This window comes from Lolium rigidum, chromosome 1, assembly GCF_022539505.1.
Source record: "Lolium rigidum isolate FL_2022 chromosome 1, APGP_CSIRO_Lrig_0.1, whole genome shotgun sequence".
Taxonomy (NCBI): domain Eukaryota; kingdom Viridiplantae; phylum Streptophyta; class Magnoliopsida; order Poales; family Poaceae; genus Lolium; species Lolium rigidum.
In genome coordinates, this window is record NC_061508.1 from 28,369,529 (window position 1) to 28,386,989 (window position 17,461).

Consider the following 17,461-nt stretch of genomic DNA (forward strand, 5'->3'; position numbering starts at 1 on the left):
TTTCAAAATCTAATTTTAAAATGACCCCATTTAATTTCTTAGAATGCATCTCATATACCGTCTCGTGCAACACTGCCACTCCATCAAGGATATTCCTTCCTTGCATAAAAGTGGTCTGTGATGGTTGAACGACATGATTCGCAACCGTATTAAGTCTAATGGTGGTCACTTTCGTGAAACGTACAAGTATATAAATAGTTGTTTTGGCGATACCAAAATTTGTGGCGATCAAATTAATTAAACTACCCCTGAAGGGTGCAGGCCTGCAGGGGAGGTTTAGATTGATCATCGATTCAGAAGGATCGTAAGGGAGGGAGGGAAGGATGGCTGATGATGAGCAACAGTGGAAGATCCCACCGAACGTGCAGGAGCTAGCTGCGGCCGGCAGAGACGAGCTGCCGAGCCGCTACGTGGTCCCCGATCATGACCGTCCCACCTCCGGCGTCGCCAGCGACGACCCCATCCCCGTCGTCGATATCAGCCGTCTGTCCTCCGGCGCCGCCGACGAGGCTGCCAAGCTGCGTTCCGCCCTCCAGAACTGGGGACTCTTCCTCGTATGAAAATTGACACCTTCCTCTGTTCCTCTTCCCGTTCATTCAGTTTCATCTTCAGGCTATGTCAATTGCTACAGGCCATTGGGCACGGGATCGAGTCGGCTCTCCTCGACGAGATGATGGCCGTCACGAGGGAGTTCTTCAAGCTCCCGCTACAAGAGAAGCAGAAGTACACCAACCTTGTGGGCAGCAAGAAAGAGTACCAACTCGAAGGCTACGGGGGCGACATGGTCCTCTCCGAGACGCAGGTCCTGGACTGGTGCGACCGGTTCTACCTCGTCGTGGAGCCGGAATCACGCCGTATCTACGACCTCTGGCCGACGCAACCCCCTTCCTTCCGGGACATCCTGCACCGGTACGCCAAGCGGTGCAGGGAGCTCGCCGACGGCGTGCTCCTGGAGGTAGGCAAGGTGGTCGGGCTGCGCGAGGAGAGGTACATGGCTGACATGGTGGACGAGAAGGCCGTAACGTACGTCCGTCTCAACCTCTACCCTCGCTGCCCGCGCCCCGACAAGGTTCTGGGCTTCAAGGCCCACTCGGATGGCAACATGCTCACCGTCCTCCTCACCAACGCGGTTGGGCTCCAGGTACTACGCGACGGCGAATGGTACGACGTGCCCGTCGTCCCGGGCGCGCTGGTGGTGAATATAGGGGATACAGTGGAGGTGGTGAGCAATGGTTTGCTCAAGAGCCCGGTTCACAAAGTGGTGGCGAATTCGGAGAGGGAGCGGGTGTCGGTGGGGGCGTTCTACACGTTGGACCCAGAGAGGGAGGTGGAGCCAGCGCCGGAGCTGGTGACCGAGGATAGGCCCAAGAGGTACGGGAAGATGAAGACCAGCGACTACATCACTGAGCTGCAGAAGAGTTTAGCGCGTGGAGAGAGGACTGTCGACAGGGTGAAGATCTGATCGAAATTACCACCTTCCTCCATCTTGAGCTGCCCTTACAAGGATCTACGATAAAGTGCACACGCGCGGGTGAGGTGTTGGATTCAGTTCTACTATATCCAAAATATTTATCATAAAATATATATCTAGACACTATGATAAATATATATTGGATCGAAAAGGGTACTATCGATAAAGTGCACACGCGCGGGTGCGGTGTTGGATCCAGAGTCGCTCGGGAGGGAGCGACCCGGAAGGGAAGTCAGCCTAACTCAACTGGTTGGGGGAGTGGATATACAAACCCAGTATCTGGGTTCAAATACCCACAGACGTAAATTTAGGTTCCTATTTATACTTAAGACCCAGGCTAGTCCTGGTACTCATGCAATTTATTTTGAGGACTATGCTTTAATCTTAACTAAGATTAAAAATCTTAGTACCCATGTCAAATAGATGTGCGCATCCTTAGTTGGTGTAGAGGCAGAGAAGTGAAAATGATATTTAATACTCTTGTTACAAAAATTAAACTTTATCCTATATCAATGATGTGGACCATGCGATCCACACATCAAAGTTTGATCAAGGCAAAATGGTGCCAAGATCATCATCAAACTTTGGGAGTACTGTAATTTATATTGCTAGAGGTGTTAGAAATATTTCCAAATAGTAATTTAGAACAGTCATAAATCGGATTTTGCAGCTCCGGAACCATCCAAATCTCAGATTATTTTATATTTGCAAATTGAAAACAGATGATTTAGTTGAGAACTAGTGCCTCTATTCCAAGTTAAACGTCGTAACTTCTTTTTTTAAAATAAGCAAATTTTCGGAAAGTGTTCATCTGCAATGCTTCCGATAGAGATGGGCTCATTAGATGCCTTGGGGTGGCCATGTCGCCCTCACCACGGCCGTTTGAGCCTTGTGAGCCACCCGCCTTTGTGGACTGAGAAGGTGAGCTGGCATCTGATTCAGTACTTGATTTAGAATCGAGAGAGCATGTGAATCGATCGATCGTGGATGATTGGAGGAGGCAAAGTATCCATCCTCTACCGCGCTATCTTGTGAACGCTATCAGGAATTCAGGATCACTGAACGGTGTTATTTTAACTTATACGGCTATACCTGCACCACTTTTGTACGCGACATGTGCACATACAAGTATATAAATAGCTGTAGTGCCGATACCATTATTTTCAGAAAGTTTGGGCCGATCAAATTAAACCGTTTCTGAAGGGTGCAGGGGAGCTCGAGATTCAGCATCAATCCACAAGGATCGTAAGGGGGCAGGGAGGGAAAGATGGCTGATGATGAGCAACAGTGGAAGATCCCACCGAACGTGCAGGAGCTAGCTGCGGCCGGCAGAGACGAGCTGCCGAGCCGCTACGTGGTCTGCGACCATGACCGTCCCACCTCCGGCGTCGCCAGCGACGACCCCATCCCCGTCGTCGATCTCAGCCGTCTGTTCTCCGGCGCCGCCGACGAGGCTGCCAAGCTGCGTTCCGCCCTCCAGAACTGGGGACTTTTCCTCGTAAGAAATTTGACACCTTCCTCTGTTCCTCCTCCCGTTCATTCAGTTTCATCTTCAGACTATGTCCATTTCTGAATTTCTGCAGGCCGTTGGGCACGGGATCGAGCCGGCTCTCCTCGGCGAGATGATGGCCGTGACGACGAATTTCTTCAACCTCCCGCTAGAAGAGAAGCAGAAGTACACAAACCTGGTGGGCGGCAAGAAAGAGCACCAACTCCAAGGCTACGGCGGCGACATGATCCTGTCCGAGTCGCAGGTCCTGGACTGGAGCGACCGGTTCTACCTCATCGTGGAGCCGGAATCACGCCGTCTCTACGACCTCTGGCCGACGCAGCCCCCTTCCTTCCGGGACATCCTGCACCGATACGCCACGCAGTGCAGGGAGCTCGCCGACGGCGTGCTCCGGGAGGTCGCCAAGGTGGTCGGGCTGCGCGAGGAAGGGTGCCTGGTTGACATGCTGGACGAGAAGGCCGTGACATACGTCCGGCTCAACCTCTACCCTCGCTGCCCGCGCCCTGAGAAAGTCCTGGGTTTCAGGCCTCACTCCGACGCCTCCGTGCTCACCGTCGTCCTGAACAACGCGGCCGGACTCCAGGTGCTACGCGATGGCGAATGGTACGACGTGCCCGTGGTCCCCGGCGCGCTGGTGGTGAATTTAGGGGATACGGTGGAGGTGGTGAGCAATGGTCTGCTGAAGAGCCCGGTTCACAAAGTGGTGGCGAATTCGGAGAGCAAGCGGGTGTCGGTGGCGGCGTTCTACACGGCAGACCCGGAGAGGGAGGTGGAGCCGGCACCGGAGCTGGTGAGCGACGAGAGGCCCAGGCGGTACGGGAAGATGAAGAACAGCGACTACATCAGGGAGCTCCACGAGAGTTTGGCGCGAAGGGAGAGGGCAATCGACAGGGTGAAGATCTGATCGAAATTAGCACCTGGTGCCTTCTGCTCTTCTTGAAGGATCTATATGCGGATTACTGCACGTGCGGGGTGCGGTGTTGGATTCACTCGTACTATCACTCTGAAACCCACTTTATTTTTTCTTCGTTGTAGTGCACTGTATATAAAATAAACCACACACTAGTATTATCTCTTAGGCTATATTTTGTACATATAGCTTTTGTATATGTCGATGTATTTAGTCTATGTATTTGTATCTTTACTATTAGTTTGCAATGCGACCGTTGTGTCGTATGTCATCTGCGCTTTGCACTTTAGCCCCTCATTAATTGAGAAATCAACCCACAATGCAAATGTCTAGCTGTCCCACCGAAGTATTCCTCCCAATCCACGATGCAGATGCCTTTTCTTACCTCATCACGAATAAAGTGAATGGATGTGCTATGTTCGTCACGTGACAAAAGTGATGATCTTGTTTGTTCAAGGTAGCATATTTGTCAAAGTACTGATGGCTATGCTCTGCTAATTCTTAATACGAGATTGATGGATTTTCCCTTCTTGTGGAGTATAAGAGGGATATGTTGCATCATCTCTATGTTAGGACGTGATGACCATATAAATGTGTATCTTTCACATGTTGTTATTTTGCATCTATTGTCCACTAAATCTTAAAAGAGAGAATATTGAAGTGAACCCATGAGCTGCACTACTTTATCACAAGAAACAACTTTATATTGATTTTACCTTGTTTCCTATTAGTTGCACTATTTTAATCCGAAAATGCAAAAAATATATGTACTTTTCTTATTTGCATCCACAACACCCAAAATAATCAACCCTTTTCAGTTTTTACTTAGTTACCTATTTCTATCAAGTTTTACTTGTTTTATTATTACTTGTGTTTTATTTACTTACACAAAACCTTGTGCTTGACAACCCCAGAGTGAAGTTGGGGACACAAGGCATTTGTTTTACTTTGCATGATTGCTAGAAAAAGAAAGGGAGAGAACGCTCTTTGATCAGTTCCCCGAGAGTTTAATATAAACCCTCGAGTCACCCTTGTGGGGAAAATACTCTACTGACACAACACTCTGAACTTGGAGTCCCAATGTCATCACGTGCTCACCTCTCCTCACCATCGTCGTAGCCGCCCCCATCTCGAGCTGAGGCCCTCCTCGAGCTCGTTTCGTTTCCCTCAACCTCCTGGTGCAAAGAATCGAGGCAAGCTACTCGGAATCAAGATCTGCGCTGGCCCACTTCATCGCCATGCCTACCTCGCCACCTAGCCCGCCACACTGTAACATTGCAGCTTCCCTGTCTCGAGCTGATGCCCTTCGCGAGCAGTGGATAGAGAATGCCTACCCACGTTGACACTGTCCCCAAGGGAGGGTAGGACACTGAGACGCTCGTGTCCGTGGACATGTTGCGTGTCTCCGACGGCCTGCCATGCTCCGCCGCTTTCTCCAGCGAGAACTATCATGGCCTCCAGCGAGCGTGATGCCCATGGACTACCCAATGAATCCCCAAACAAGACGTCTGCGGTGGCTACTCGCACCGGAGAAGCATGCTCCCGACCCGTGCGGGTGCTCGTACCCAGCGATGGACAAGAGACTGCGCGGCCCTGGTGCTAAGCGACGGCCGCCGGCGGTAGGGTAGGAGGGAGAACACGGGCGACAGTTAGTTGGGGTCCTTGTGAGATGGGGGCGTTGGGCAGGTCGAGGGTGAGGATCTCGCCATGGTGGGTGGCCAGGGCATTGACCTCGTGAGACCAGCATTGAGGGGCTTTTTTTGGGGTTATTTTTCTTCCTTTGTCTATTTTTATTACGTGGGAAATTAAGGAGAACCTTTATGTGAAACAAAAATAACATTTTTTGGGTTATTTGCAAAAATAAATCAACAATTAAGTTTTCACCTCCACTCCACCAGATAGGTGGGCCCAAATTGTCAGAAAACTGGTTTAACGGGGCTAATTGATGAAATCAGTAGTTTTTGTGTGCGACCTAGCCCTAAGGGTGGTATTATGTATAATTTCCTTAATGTGGTAGTTTCCTGACAAGATCATTCGAAGTGTGGTGTACTCACTCCGTTCCATGAAGGTTATCGGAGATTTTGAAATGTAGGATGTAACTATAGAGTAAATAGTATCTAGATACATTTTAAAATTTGACAAATCACTAGGGGAAAGATAGGCGTCACCGTGTAGTCTTTCTTTGTCGTGTGCCCCCATTTCTTTGCCGTGCGTACAGATAAAAACGCATGGCCTTGGTCACGGGAAAGATAGACACGAGCAATGGCAAAGATACGATTCATGGGAACGACGGAAGAGGCCGCACGGCAAAGAAAGGTGCACGGAATGGCCCAACACACCGCACGACAAAGATTCGGTGCACGGCAAAGATGTTGGGCATTGTCGTGCCTCACCCTTTGCCGTGCGCGCAGCTGGATTGCACGGCAAAGCAGTCTTTGCCTAGTGTTTTTAACAAACGCGCAACAAAGAAGTCTTTGCCTACTGTAAGCGCACGGCAAAGATGTAAAAAATGGATTTCTTCTCATCTCAAAAGGTGTGGCGTGATATAGTTATCAACAAACGAATACTTAGCACAGTGGTAAGGTTGCACGCTTTCCCTACGTACTCAGCATTCTAGGTTTGATTCTCACACTAGCTAGTTCGGGGATTTTTTTAGAGAAAACATGTTTGGCACACGGTAAAGAAGTGACCTTTGCCGTGCGGCATCGTACGGTAAAGCATTTGCCGTGCAACGTTGGCGAGTCGCACGGCAAAGAAGCCTTCGCCGTCAATGGCATTGCCGTACGATCTTTACCGTGCGCCGTTGCATGGCAAAACCTTCGCAGTGCATATAGGACTCATTGTTGTGCAAATAGTTGTACTGTAAAGTCTTATTTTCCTTTCCGGTAGTGAATCTCAAATAAAATTCGTAGCAAGGAGGGAGTTTTTTTTTTTTTCTTGAGCAGAAAAGCAGCTCGAATAATCAACGCGCGATCATCCACAAAATCGAGGGAGGAGGACTGGATGAGGATTGTGTGGCCGAGGTGACGATGGACAAGGTGGTGGGCCAGCTGCGTTGAATGCTTTGCACGATCGCGCGGCCGTGAAAAACACCCGAAGATAATCAACGCGCGATCGATCGGGCGACTGATTACGAGAGTTTTCGATCTCCTATCGCCTCCTCTTTCCTTCGTTTTCCTTCCCACCAAAGAAGCAAGGCTACCATGGCCAGGAGCTCGGCCTCCGCTCCGCCCGGTTGATCCGCGACGCCGCAGCCTCCCCTGCCGAGCCGTCTTCGCCAGTACAGTACACGGAGCTCGAGCCTCGGAACCTTAGTCCTCTCCCGGCCTCCACAGTCGTCCCCTAGCTCGTCTGCTTCGCCATCAACCACGCCGTGAGTCTCCGGGTCGTTTCACCCTCTTCTCCGACAGTCCGACCTCCTCCTGCACTAGGCAACTACCGCTTCCGTTCAGCGAGCACGTCCGCCACGACTTATACGGATACACCTGCACTGCTTTTGCACGTATCGTATATATGGTTTATGGTCTCGATACATGTGCACGTGCAAGTATATAAATAGTTGCAGTGTCGATACATAAATTTCCAGAAACTTTAATGATCTCGAGACATCTGAACGGTGCAGGGAGCTCGTGATTGATCATCCACACCGATCGTAAGGGAAGGAAGGATGGCCGATGATGACCAACGACAGTGGAAGATCCTACCGAACGTGCAGGAGCTAGCGGCAGCCGGCAGAGATGAGGTGCCGAGCCGCTACGTGGTCCGCGACCATGACCGCCCCACCGCCGCCGTCGCCAGCGAAGACGTGACGGACCCCATCCCTGTCGTCGATCTCAACCGTCTGTCCGCCGGCTCAGCCGACGAGGCGGCCAAGCTGCGTTCCGCCCTCCAGAACTGGGGCCTCTTCCTGGCATGAAAACTGACGCCACACCTTCGTATTAATTCAGTTTCATCTTCAGGTAGTGATCGGCTACGTCTGAATTTCTGCAGGCCGTTGGGCATGTTAGGAATAAGCACTCCGAGTCCGGCACGACGTCATACATCTCCGTATACGAGTATGTATACGTACACGTTCCGGGTAGGAACACTACGGGTGTTGCACGGTTCAGAGTATACATGATGTAATAACCGAGTAGTACTAGAGTTAGTCACCGACTAGGTTTGGTTTAGCTAGCTAGATGTGCTATTTATATGCTTGTAACCTGAACGTGTAAATCACCGTGAGTTGAACAAACAATAAAGAAAACACCAAGGTGCGATATGCACCTGTGGCTATAATCTGTTTTGCGTTGTGTTCGTACGTGATAGTAGCTAGCTGCTCAAAGAATCGATCAGCCTATCTGCGGTGTATACGTGCGTGTGCGGAAGTGATCGGGTACGTGCATCGTCTCGTCGGAAATCGCTTCGTCGTTGGTCGTCGGAAAGTACTCGACGACAGGGGCTGTGTTTGGTATTAGATCGGCGAGAATCTGCCGGGTGCGGCCAACAATTGGTATCGAGCGCTCGTGGAGGATCTCCTAAGTAGCGGGAGGTCATGATGAAGGAGATGGGCGAGTATTCCGGCGTCGCGGCGCCGGTGTCGACGCAGTACCCGCAGTACATCCGCGACAACTACACGGTGTGGGCGACCACGATGATGTGGGCGCTCGAGTCCAACGAAATCTGGGAGGCTGTTGATCCAGGCGGCGACGAGTTCATGAAGGGCGCGTCGAAGTACCGCCAGGACCGACAGGCACTCACGGCCATCTGCTCGGTGATGCCGATGGACGTGAAGCAGCACCTGATCTCGAAGAAATCTGCAAAGGAGGCATGGGAGACGATCAAGACGCTAAATCTTGGTCATGCGCGCGTCCGCGAGGCGGCCCTACAAACCTTGCAGAAGAAGTACGAGAATCTGGAGATGGGAGAAGATGAGACGCTGGACGCCTTCGCTTCGAGGGTCGCAACATTGGTCAATGGGATTCGCGCGCTCGACAAGAAGCTCGAGGAGATCTCGATCGTAAGGCGTTTCCTTCGCGCGGTGCCGCCGCGTTACTTGTCCGTTGTTTCGGCGATCGAGCAATGCGTTGATCTCAAGACTCTCACGATGGATGATCTAGTTGGACGGTTCAAGGCTCATGATGAGCGGATGAAGATCACCTATGGTGATGTGGTACCGGAAGAGCATGTTATGCTTACCCGTGCCCAGTGGCAGGCGGTAGTCGTCAAAGAGAAGGGCGATAAGGCAACTAACATAAGAAGTGATAAAGAAGCTTCTCGCCCAGCGAAAAAGTACATCGCAGGGGAGGACGAGGATGACGCTCTGCCGAGGAGGAAGTTTGACATCAAGAAAGTAAGATGTCATAACTGCGGCAAGCTCGGTCACTTCAAGGTTGATTGCCGGGAACCACCGAAGCCGAAAGAAAGGGCTCTCATCGCCCAGGAAGGAGATGATGGACCGATGATGCTGATGCTCGAAGTATGCGAGCAGAAGGACGAGGAGGAGCTACCTCCTCCATCACCGGCTACGGAGATTGTGACGGATCACGGTCTACCGTGTGTGGATCACGTGGATAAGCTATGCGGCGAAGGTATTGTCGAGAAGCAACGGAGTGCCCCGTACCCACGTAAAACCACAGATCAGGCAAGTGAAGCTTTGGAGCTCGTTCATGGCGATATATGCGGTCCAATTTCACCCGCAACCCCGTCCGGCAATGAGTACTTCATGCTTGTGGTGGATGATCTCAGCCAATACATGTGGATTGTGTTGCTGAAGAGTAAAGATCAAGGTCTACAAGCATTCGAGAAGATCAAGAAAGCTGGAGGAGTCGAAGCAAGGGCGAAGAGAAAGTCCATACGCATAGATCGGGGTGGTGAATTGAAGCATAAGGTGATGGCCATGGCACGGAGCATGATGGAAAGTAAAAGCTTGCCAGGAAAGTTCTGGGGTGAGGCAGTCAACACGGCTGTCTACTTGCTGAACAGGGCGCCAACTAGGAGTATGGTTGGTGGGACTCCGTACGAAACATGGTACGGGCGAAAGCCCTCGGTTGATCATCTTCGCACCTTCGGGTGTGTGGCGCATGTCAAAACGGTGTCCAGGCATAAAAGGAAATTGGCGAACCGGAGTACTCCAATGATCATGACTGGCTATGAAGAAGGCTCGAGAGCATACCGTTTGTGCAATCCCTCGACGAACAAGGTGGTTGTCACAAGCGATGTAGTCTTCGAGGAAGACCTATCATGGATTTGGGACTCCACGGAACCGTTCTCTGAGGAGATATTTACTGTTGCTTATAGCAGTAATCCTGAGCATGTAGATGATCAAGTTCGGCTGAAAAGTCGTGTCACTGTGGACACGGAAACAGCGAGTTCTGGCGATGCAGAAGACAGCAGTGCGGCCAAGGTTGCAGCGGAAAGCAGCGCGACCCCGTCTCGCAGTCCAGGCGCGCGAGGCGCTAGCTGGGCAGGAGACACGGGAGAGAGCGCTCGCTCTGCTTCTCCGCACGCTAGTCCTGGCACTGAGACGCACGGCCCAGGCTCCCAACGAGATAGGCTGCAAAGCAGCTCCTCACGTCCTGGTGCACAGCCTAGCTGGTCTGGAGCATTGATTGTGCCAGGACGTGCCCCAGAAGGAGCTGGTGCAAGTGGCCCTTCAGCTGCACACTCCCGTCCAGGAGGGACTAGTGGCAGTCGAGAAGTGGACGTGGGCGATGATTTTACGTCGCCAGCAGGCAGTGCATCGACAGAAACTGCAGGAGATTCAGCAGACGCTGAAACAAGTGCTACGTCAGCTCCGGCGTCTCCTTCTACTGCAATGGAACGGAGGCCGCTACCTACTCCGAAAATATTTCGAAGCGTTTTCGATTTGTATTCATCGGAGATTTTTCGCACAATGCGTGTGCGAAGGGGAGGACAAGGTCGGTGTTTACTCACCGAGGAGCAGACGAGGTTCGAGGACGCAAACACGGAGGTGTGTTGGCGTCGTGCTACGGACGGGGAGGAGATTGCAAAGTTCAAACTACATATGAAGGAGATATTCAAGAAGAGGATACTCGAGAATTGTAGCATGGAAGATTGCAATCCAACTCAAGTTCTAGTGGTACCTCAACCAACAAATGAAGGCTCCAGAAGTGAAGAAATAAGCGCGACGTCGGACGCAGAAGAGTATGTCGTGCTATCTCCGACTGCACTGGAGATGAGACGACTACGACCGACACGAGCACGCATGCGATGCGTGTTGGACAACTATCCGAAGAAGATACTTCGGGTGGTTAATAATCCGGTGAAGATGAAGCACACGAAGCATTGTTTGTTCATCAAAGAACCGGTGAAGAATGAAGAAGCTGACAAGGAGGATTGTCGGCGTCAAGGCATGGAGAGACCGACTAAGGTAAAGTCAGTGGCATGGGTGCCACAAGGAACGGCGAAAGCAATGCCGAGAAAGACGCCTGCGGGAAGCAGCTGGCGCATTTGGGACCCAGGTCGAGGTGAAGGGCACGTCGTGCTTAGGGGGTGATTGTTAGGAATAAGCACTCCGAGTCCGGCACGACGTCATACATCTCCGTATACGAGTATGTATACGTACACGTTCCGGGTAGGAACACTACGGGTGTTGAACGGTTCAGAGTATACATGATGTAACCGAGTAGTACTAGAGTTAGTCACCGACTAGGTTTGGTTTAGCTAGCTAGATGTGCTATTTATATGCTTGTAACCTGAACGTGTAAATCACCGTGAGTTGAACAAACAATAAAGAAAACACCAAGGTGCGATATGCACCTGTGGCTATAATCTGTTTTGCGTTGTGTTCGTACGTGATAGTAGCTAGCTGCTCAAAGAATCGATCAGCCTATCTGCGGTGTATACGTGCGTGTGCGGAAGTGATCGGGTACGTGCATCGTCTCGTCGGAAATCGCTTCGTCGTTGGTCGTCGGAAAGTACTCGACGACAGGGGCTGTGTTTGGTATTAGATCGGCGAGAGTACTGCCGGGTCTGGGCCAACAGGGCAAGGGATCGACCCAGCTCTCCTCGGCGACATGATGAACGTGACAAGGGACCTCTTCAAGCTCCCGCTAGAAGAGAAGCAGAAGTACACCAACCTGGTGGGCGGCAAGAAAGAGTACCGACTCGAAAGCTACGGCAGCGACATGGATCGGTCCGAATGGCCGGTCCTAGACTGGCGTGACCGGTTCTACCACTAGTGGAAAAACGCTGATCAATACCGGTTCCAGGGGGCCATTTGCACCGGATATTGCCATTTGCACCGGTTTAGCAACCGGTATAAAATATCCGGTGCAAAAGGCCCCCCCCCTTTCCTACCGGTTCCTTACGAACCGGTATAGATGGCCCTCCACGTGGGCGCCCAGGAGAGCGCACGTCGATGGACCTTTCGTACCGGTTTGTACTACAAACCGGTGGCAAAGGTAGGCTGCCTCGGCAGGAAAAATTCGAGAATCTCGCCGCGGCGAAGAATTCGAGGTTTAGGGTTTCGTAGGGGTTTAGGGGTATCGGAGCGTTTCATATCGCGTCGATGCACCGGAAATGCGTTTGGGTTTACGTAGTACATGAAGATCAAGGTGATGCATATAAAGTTGGTGCATATAATATAACACACATGTAATTGCATAAGTAGTACTCTCCGATGCAAATCAAGTCGATGCACCATAGTACAAGCATGAAGATCGATCTATTACACATATGTACCATAGTGGTACACTCCGAGTCAAACTATATATACACACAAAGCAATCGAGGAGCTGGAGAAGATCTTTATGCATAGTGGTACTCTCCGGATGGTGGTATGACTTCCCGAAGGAAAAATCCCGCCAATTCATCGCCGATTGCTTTGAAGCGCTCCTCGATTCCGATCTTCTCCCGCTTTCTTCTCAACTGTAAAAGAATAAGATGAATACATGAGCTATGTGTGTTATATCAAATCACTGACAATTCTTTCATTATTTTCGTACCTCTCTATTTCTTTCATTATTCGCTCTCTCGCTGACAATTCTGTGGATGTACTCGCAAACGTAGTATCCACATAGATTAGTCCCCGGTGGTTGTTTTGCGCATTTCTGTACAAGAATATAATTCAGTCAAACAATAATGAAGTATGATAAAGGTGTGTGGACCTAGGTAGTACTACTTACTTTGTTCGCACGCCATATCAGCTTCGGTTTCCAATCATGGGACTGATCTTCCTTGATGAAAGTTTTCCATACGCTGCCCGACAAAAGAAAATGCACAAAAGAGTTATCAATCAGTTGATATCACGAAACTAACAAAAAAACCGATAAGAATTTGAATTACCTTTTGAGCATAAGAAAACAAGACTTGTATTGTATAGGCTCTTTGGTTAGTGAGTCAAAGACTTCAACTTCTCCTTCGTACATTTTAATGACGATAAGAATAAAGTGAAACCTGCGCACGTTTAAATATGTAGTGTCATATATATAAGTGAGCAAAATAGAATGTGTTATAAGAGAGTAACACTCACTCGGAAGTTGTAAGGCCAAAGTATTGTCTTTTTGTCACGTTGTCGCTTCAAAAACCTTAGCAAAGTCTCCGGTGTATCCCTGTTATAGAGGGGTTCTTCTATGGTCTTGACATGCATTGTGTCCGGGTCAATGAACCCAATGTCCTTGATTTCATCCCTTTTGCATTCGAGCATCTTCAATCCGCATAACATAGCGCACAAAAGATTATAATTTGCCAGATAATCAAGGAGCTGAGCTAAAGACTTCTCAAATTATATAAATAAATCACTTACAGACAATAGCAACTGACGATAGATTTGTCGAGGGCCCGAAGATTGTATAACTGGAAAAGCTCGGAGAAGTCAACGCTCACAGAGTATTCTTGGAAGTAGTGCTCTTCCTTAACTCGCACCATGATAGTCTCCATCCCTCCCTTTGCGGCAACACCGTACCACGTATGCAAGTTACGCATACTTGTTGGTAGCTTGCTGAGATTCTCGACCAAATCTTTCCCTTGAACATATTGATATACTACCTTAGCCATGGCGTAATCGGTTGAGATTTGTCGAGAACTTTGAACGGCCTTCTCGTCAAACACCTTTAGAGGGGGGACCGATTTAACGGGTTGTTCTCCGAGCTGGTAGACTTGGTGTATCCCTTTTATCTCCCCGATACCCGAGCTGGTAGTGGGGTTTTTCGCCTCCATCATTTGGTCGTACGACCTTTCAATAGAACGCCTATAGTCGGATGGCGGCGATGGTTCAGGGTTATACAGATTCTCGACTGTACGATAAACCTTCACCGGATCTAGTGTCTTCTCAAAAGGTATCTCTGGCTCTTTCTTAGCAAAAAAGGCCCTCCGCTGGGACTCAACGGCTTCCTGGTTTTTCTCGGGAGTTTTTTCCCAAGGTAACTTCTCAATAGGCGGCAGTGGTTTCTCCTTTCTAGATCTCTTCTTAGGCGGCGTACCATTCCGCTTACCGAGCGCCTGTCTTACGCGGAGGATCTCGAGGTGGTGGACTCATGCCGGGGTCCCTCTCGGGTAGGTATGGACTTTGCTGCTCATGTGGACTGCTAGGAGGAGGAGTCGAAGGCCTTTGATGCTCATGTGGACTGCTATGAGGAGTCGGTGGCCTTTGCAGAAGGACGACGTACTTCTTCGGCCATAGGGCGAAACCGTGCTTGACATCGGCAAGTGTCCTCTCATCGTCACCTCTAGGAATATCAAGCTCCACTGATTCAAAAGCCGGAACAACTTCATCCACCCCGACACGAACACGGCCCGGGTGGAATGGGCATATGGTGGTGCGTTGCTCCTTCTTCACTTGGGTAAACATAACCGACCGCCACCTTAACGGACGCGGTTCCGAATAACATATAGAGCTCGCAATCTGTCTTCTCCGTGACATAATCCACGGGGTAGCTTCCTCCACATCCGTCAAGATGCGTGGAACCCACACTCGCTTCTTCGCCGAGATGGGGCGGCATCGGCTTGAGGATCCCGTAGGAACATCGGCCGGTCGGGTGGCCTCTGATTTTTCTCAAGCGCCTCCACCCTAGTTAACAATTCCGTTACAATGTCGGCGTCCTTCTTCTTCTTCCGCGAACGGCTTCTATAAGTGTCGGCGGACTGCGGGAACGCTTCCTTCATGGTGAGACCCGGGCGAGCTCGTACCCGTCCAACGTGTTCGGGATTCCCCGGAGCGAGTGTCGGCTCGTCATTCTCTCTATCGGGAATGTACTCTCCCTTTCGAACCTGTTCAATTGCAGCTACAAGCTTCGGTACGATTTGCTCAATCTTTTCCTTCCATTTTCCCTTCGCAACGATCAGCCCTGTCTTTGGGTCCAACCCTGCCCCATGCGCGAACAACCGGAACTTGGACCGTTCGGGCCGGTCCCATGTCCGTGGAGTGATTCCCGCAGCCATCGGTTCATTTTCATACGCTATCCACCTCGGAATGGCAGTCTTGTAGCCACCGACCCCATATGATGCCAAATTGTCTTCTTTGCAGCATTTTTCTTATTTGTGACCGATCGAGACACAAAAGTAGACGATTGCTTATACCTCTTAAATTCTTGCCAGTGATCCTTTATCTTCACTAGATTATCATCGAATACTGGATCTTCATTCTTATATTTGTCCCATAAATTTTTCTTCCAAGTCTGGAATTGTATGGCCATCTTCTTGAGAGTCCATTCCTTGACTTTATTCTTCTGGCCTTCCGTCATGTCTTCCGGTAGGCTGAAGCGTGTCAGCAGAGTTTCCCAAAGAAACTTTTTCATCGCGTCGTTGACATAACTAGCTTCATTGTCCGCTTTCTTCGGCTTATGCCACTCTCGAATGCTGATCGGTACATGGTCCCTAACAAGAACTCTAGCTTGACTTGTAAATTTGGTGCAGTGATCTTTGGGATGCACCGGTTCACCATTATCCTTAAATGCCGTGAGGGCTAACCTACCCTCGCCCTTTAGAACTCGCGTCGGGCCTCGTTTTGTTTTAACAGACTTGCTCGATGTTCCAGAAGGCTAATAGAAAAATTATTCGTTAATAAGTGAAATACAAATAAATGAATGCATCTAGTGATATGAACATAGACTTGATACATAAATATACACCTCGGCGGAGTTTGTTATGGAAACTTCGTTGTCTCTTCTAACTTGTTCGGACTCAAGTCCCTCGCCGAAATCATTCGGAAAGTCGGCAAAATCTGTTTCATCTCCATCAGCCCCACGGGCACTCTCATATATCAATTTCTGCACCGCTTCTTCCCCTCCTCATCTCGGACGAAGGTGCCGTCCGCCATAGCTCAATGTCACTACAAAATTAAGAAAGCAATTATATTTCATTCATCTTGTCAATGATGCATGAGAATTCATGAGAATGAGAATGCATGAGAATGCCAATGATGCCAATAATTTAGATTTGAAATTTTAAATATAAATTATCAGATTGTTTGTAATTTTCTACATAAGATAGAGAGAATGACGAGCATAGTTTGTTATAAATTATTTCATGCATAATATAACAAGATGTACTGAATTTTCAAAAAGAGCATGATCCCTTCTTCTCCGCCCCAACTACCGCGCCATCGCCATCGCCGCGCCGAACCGCTACTCTCGCGCCATCCCACGAGAAGATCATGGCTCCCATCTGACTCGTTCCTGGATCGTTACAAGCAACGTCCAGGACGCTAAAATCCTAACCGAAACAAACGGGAAAACTGCAAAGTGTTAACTGACGAAACTGAATAAAACTAACACCTAGCACTACCATGACAGGGTTTATGCCAACAGAGCTGGTGGCCAAGACGACGGCCGCCGGAGTTCGCGCGCCGGTACGTGCTGGGCAAGGAGCTGGGCCGCGGCGAGTTCGGGGTCACGCGCCGCTGCCGGGACGCCGCCACGGGCGAGTCGCTCGCGTGCAAGACCATCCGGAGGCATCGCCGCGGGGCCGCGGACGCGGGGCGCGGCGCAAGACCGCGGGCGGCGCACGCGGCGGACGTGCGGAGGGAGGTGGCCATCATGCGGCGCATGTCGTCCCGCGGCGGGGCCGCCGTCGTGCGGCTGCGCGAGGCCCGCGAGGACCCCGACGGCGCCGTGCACCTGCGAGGGCGGCGAGCGCGTCCCCGGCAGCGAGTGCATTTCGTCGAGCACCATGCGTGCACCTACCGGTGGTGTGCGGCGGTGTGTCGCGCGGATGGCGACGGCCTCCGGCGGGGAACGGCGGCGTGGCGCGCAGCGGCGGCGGCCACGGTCTCGCGCGGTGGCGGCGCATCGGCGGCGGGCAACGGCGCCGAAGAAGAAGGGGAGGGAGGCGACGGGGGCGGCGCACACATACCTGCAGAGGCGCGCGCGGAGAGGAGCGGGCGGCGGCCGACGGCGACGGCGAGGCTGCAACGACGACGGCGAGGCTGCGACGTCGACGGCGAGGAGCGCGCGGGGTCCCTGTGCGTGGACGACGGCGACGGCGAGGAGCGGCGCGGGTCTCTGTGCGTCTGAAACTTAACTGGATTTGGGGATTGCCGCGCGCGCTAAGGGAAAATGGAGGCGAACCCCTTTGGCACGGTTGGTGCCACCAGCCGTACGAAAGGCCTTTAGTGCGGTTGGTGGACCCC

At 51.0% G+C, this 17,461-nt stretch overlaps 3 protein-coding genes across 4 annotated transcripts in view; all 3 read left to right on the forward strand.

Annotated features, from left to right (window-relative positions):
- The first annotated feature begins 238 nt into the window (after nt 1-238).
- LOC124685127 (jasmonate-induced oxygenase 4-like) lies at nt 239-1,462 on the forward strand. The gene is made up of 2 exons (XM_047219446.1): nt 239-554; nt 632-1,462. The coding sequence occupies exons 1-2, from the start codon at nt 324-326 to the stop codon at nt 1,460-1,462; spliced, it is 1,062 nt and encodes a 353-aa protein (XP_047075402.1). The 5' UTR covers nt 239-323.
- Nucleotides 1,463-2,568: 1,106 nt separating this feature from the next.
- On the forward strand, nt 2,569-4,162 carry LOC124685126 (2-oxoglutarate-dependent dioxygenase 11-like). Its single transcript, XM_047219445.1, has 2 exons — nt 2,569-2,969; nt 3,055-4,162. The coding sequence occupies exons 1-2, from the start codon at nt 2,739-2,741 to the stop codon at nt 3,883-3,885; spliced, it is 1,062 nt and encodes a 353-aa protein (XP_047075401.1). The 5' UTR covers nt 2,569-2,738; the 3' UTR covers nt 3,886-4,162.
- Nucleotides 4,163-7,003: 2,841 nt separating this feature from the next.
- Nucleotides 7,004-17,461, forward strand: part of LOC124685128 (jasmonate-induced oxygenase 4-like) — an 11,369-nt gene continuing 911 nt past the window's right edge. Inside the window, exons 1-4 of one of the 2 annotated variants that reach the window (XM_047219447.1) lie at nt 7,004-7,264; nt 7,513-7,803; nt 8,300-8,304; nt 11,878-12,065. In XM_047219447.1, coding sequence (XP_047075403.1) covers nt 7,559-7,803; nt 8,300-8,304; nt 11,878-12,065 — 438 coding nt within the window. In that variant the 5' untranslated portion in view covers nt 7,004-7,264; nt 7,513-7,558. Of the gene's footprint in view, nt 7,265-7,512; nt 7,804-8,299; nt 8,305-8,560; nt 8,568-11,877; nt 12,066-17,461 lie in introns of both variants that reach the window. The other variant, XM_047219448.1, reaches the window with a different exon arrangement.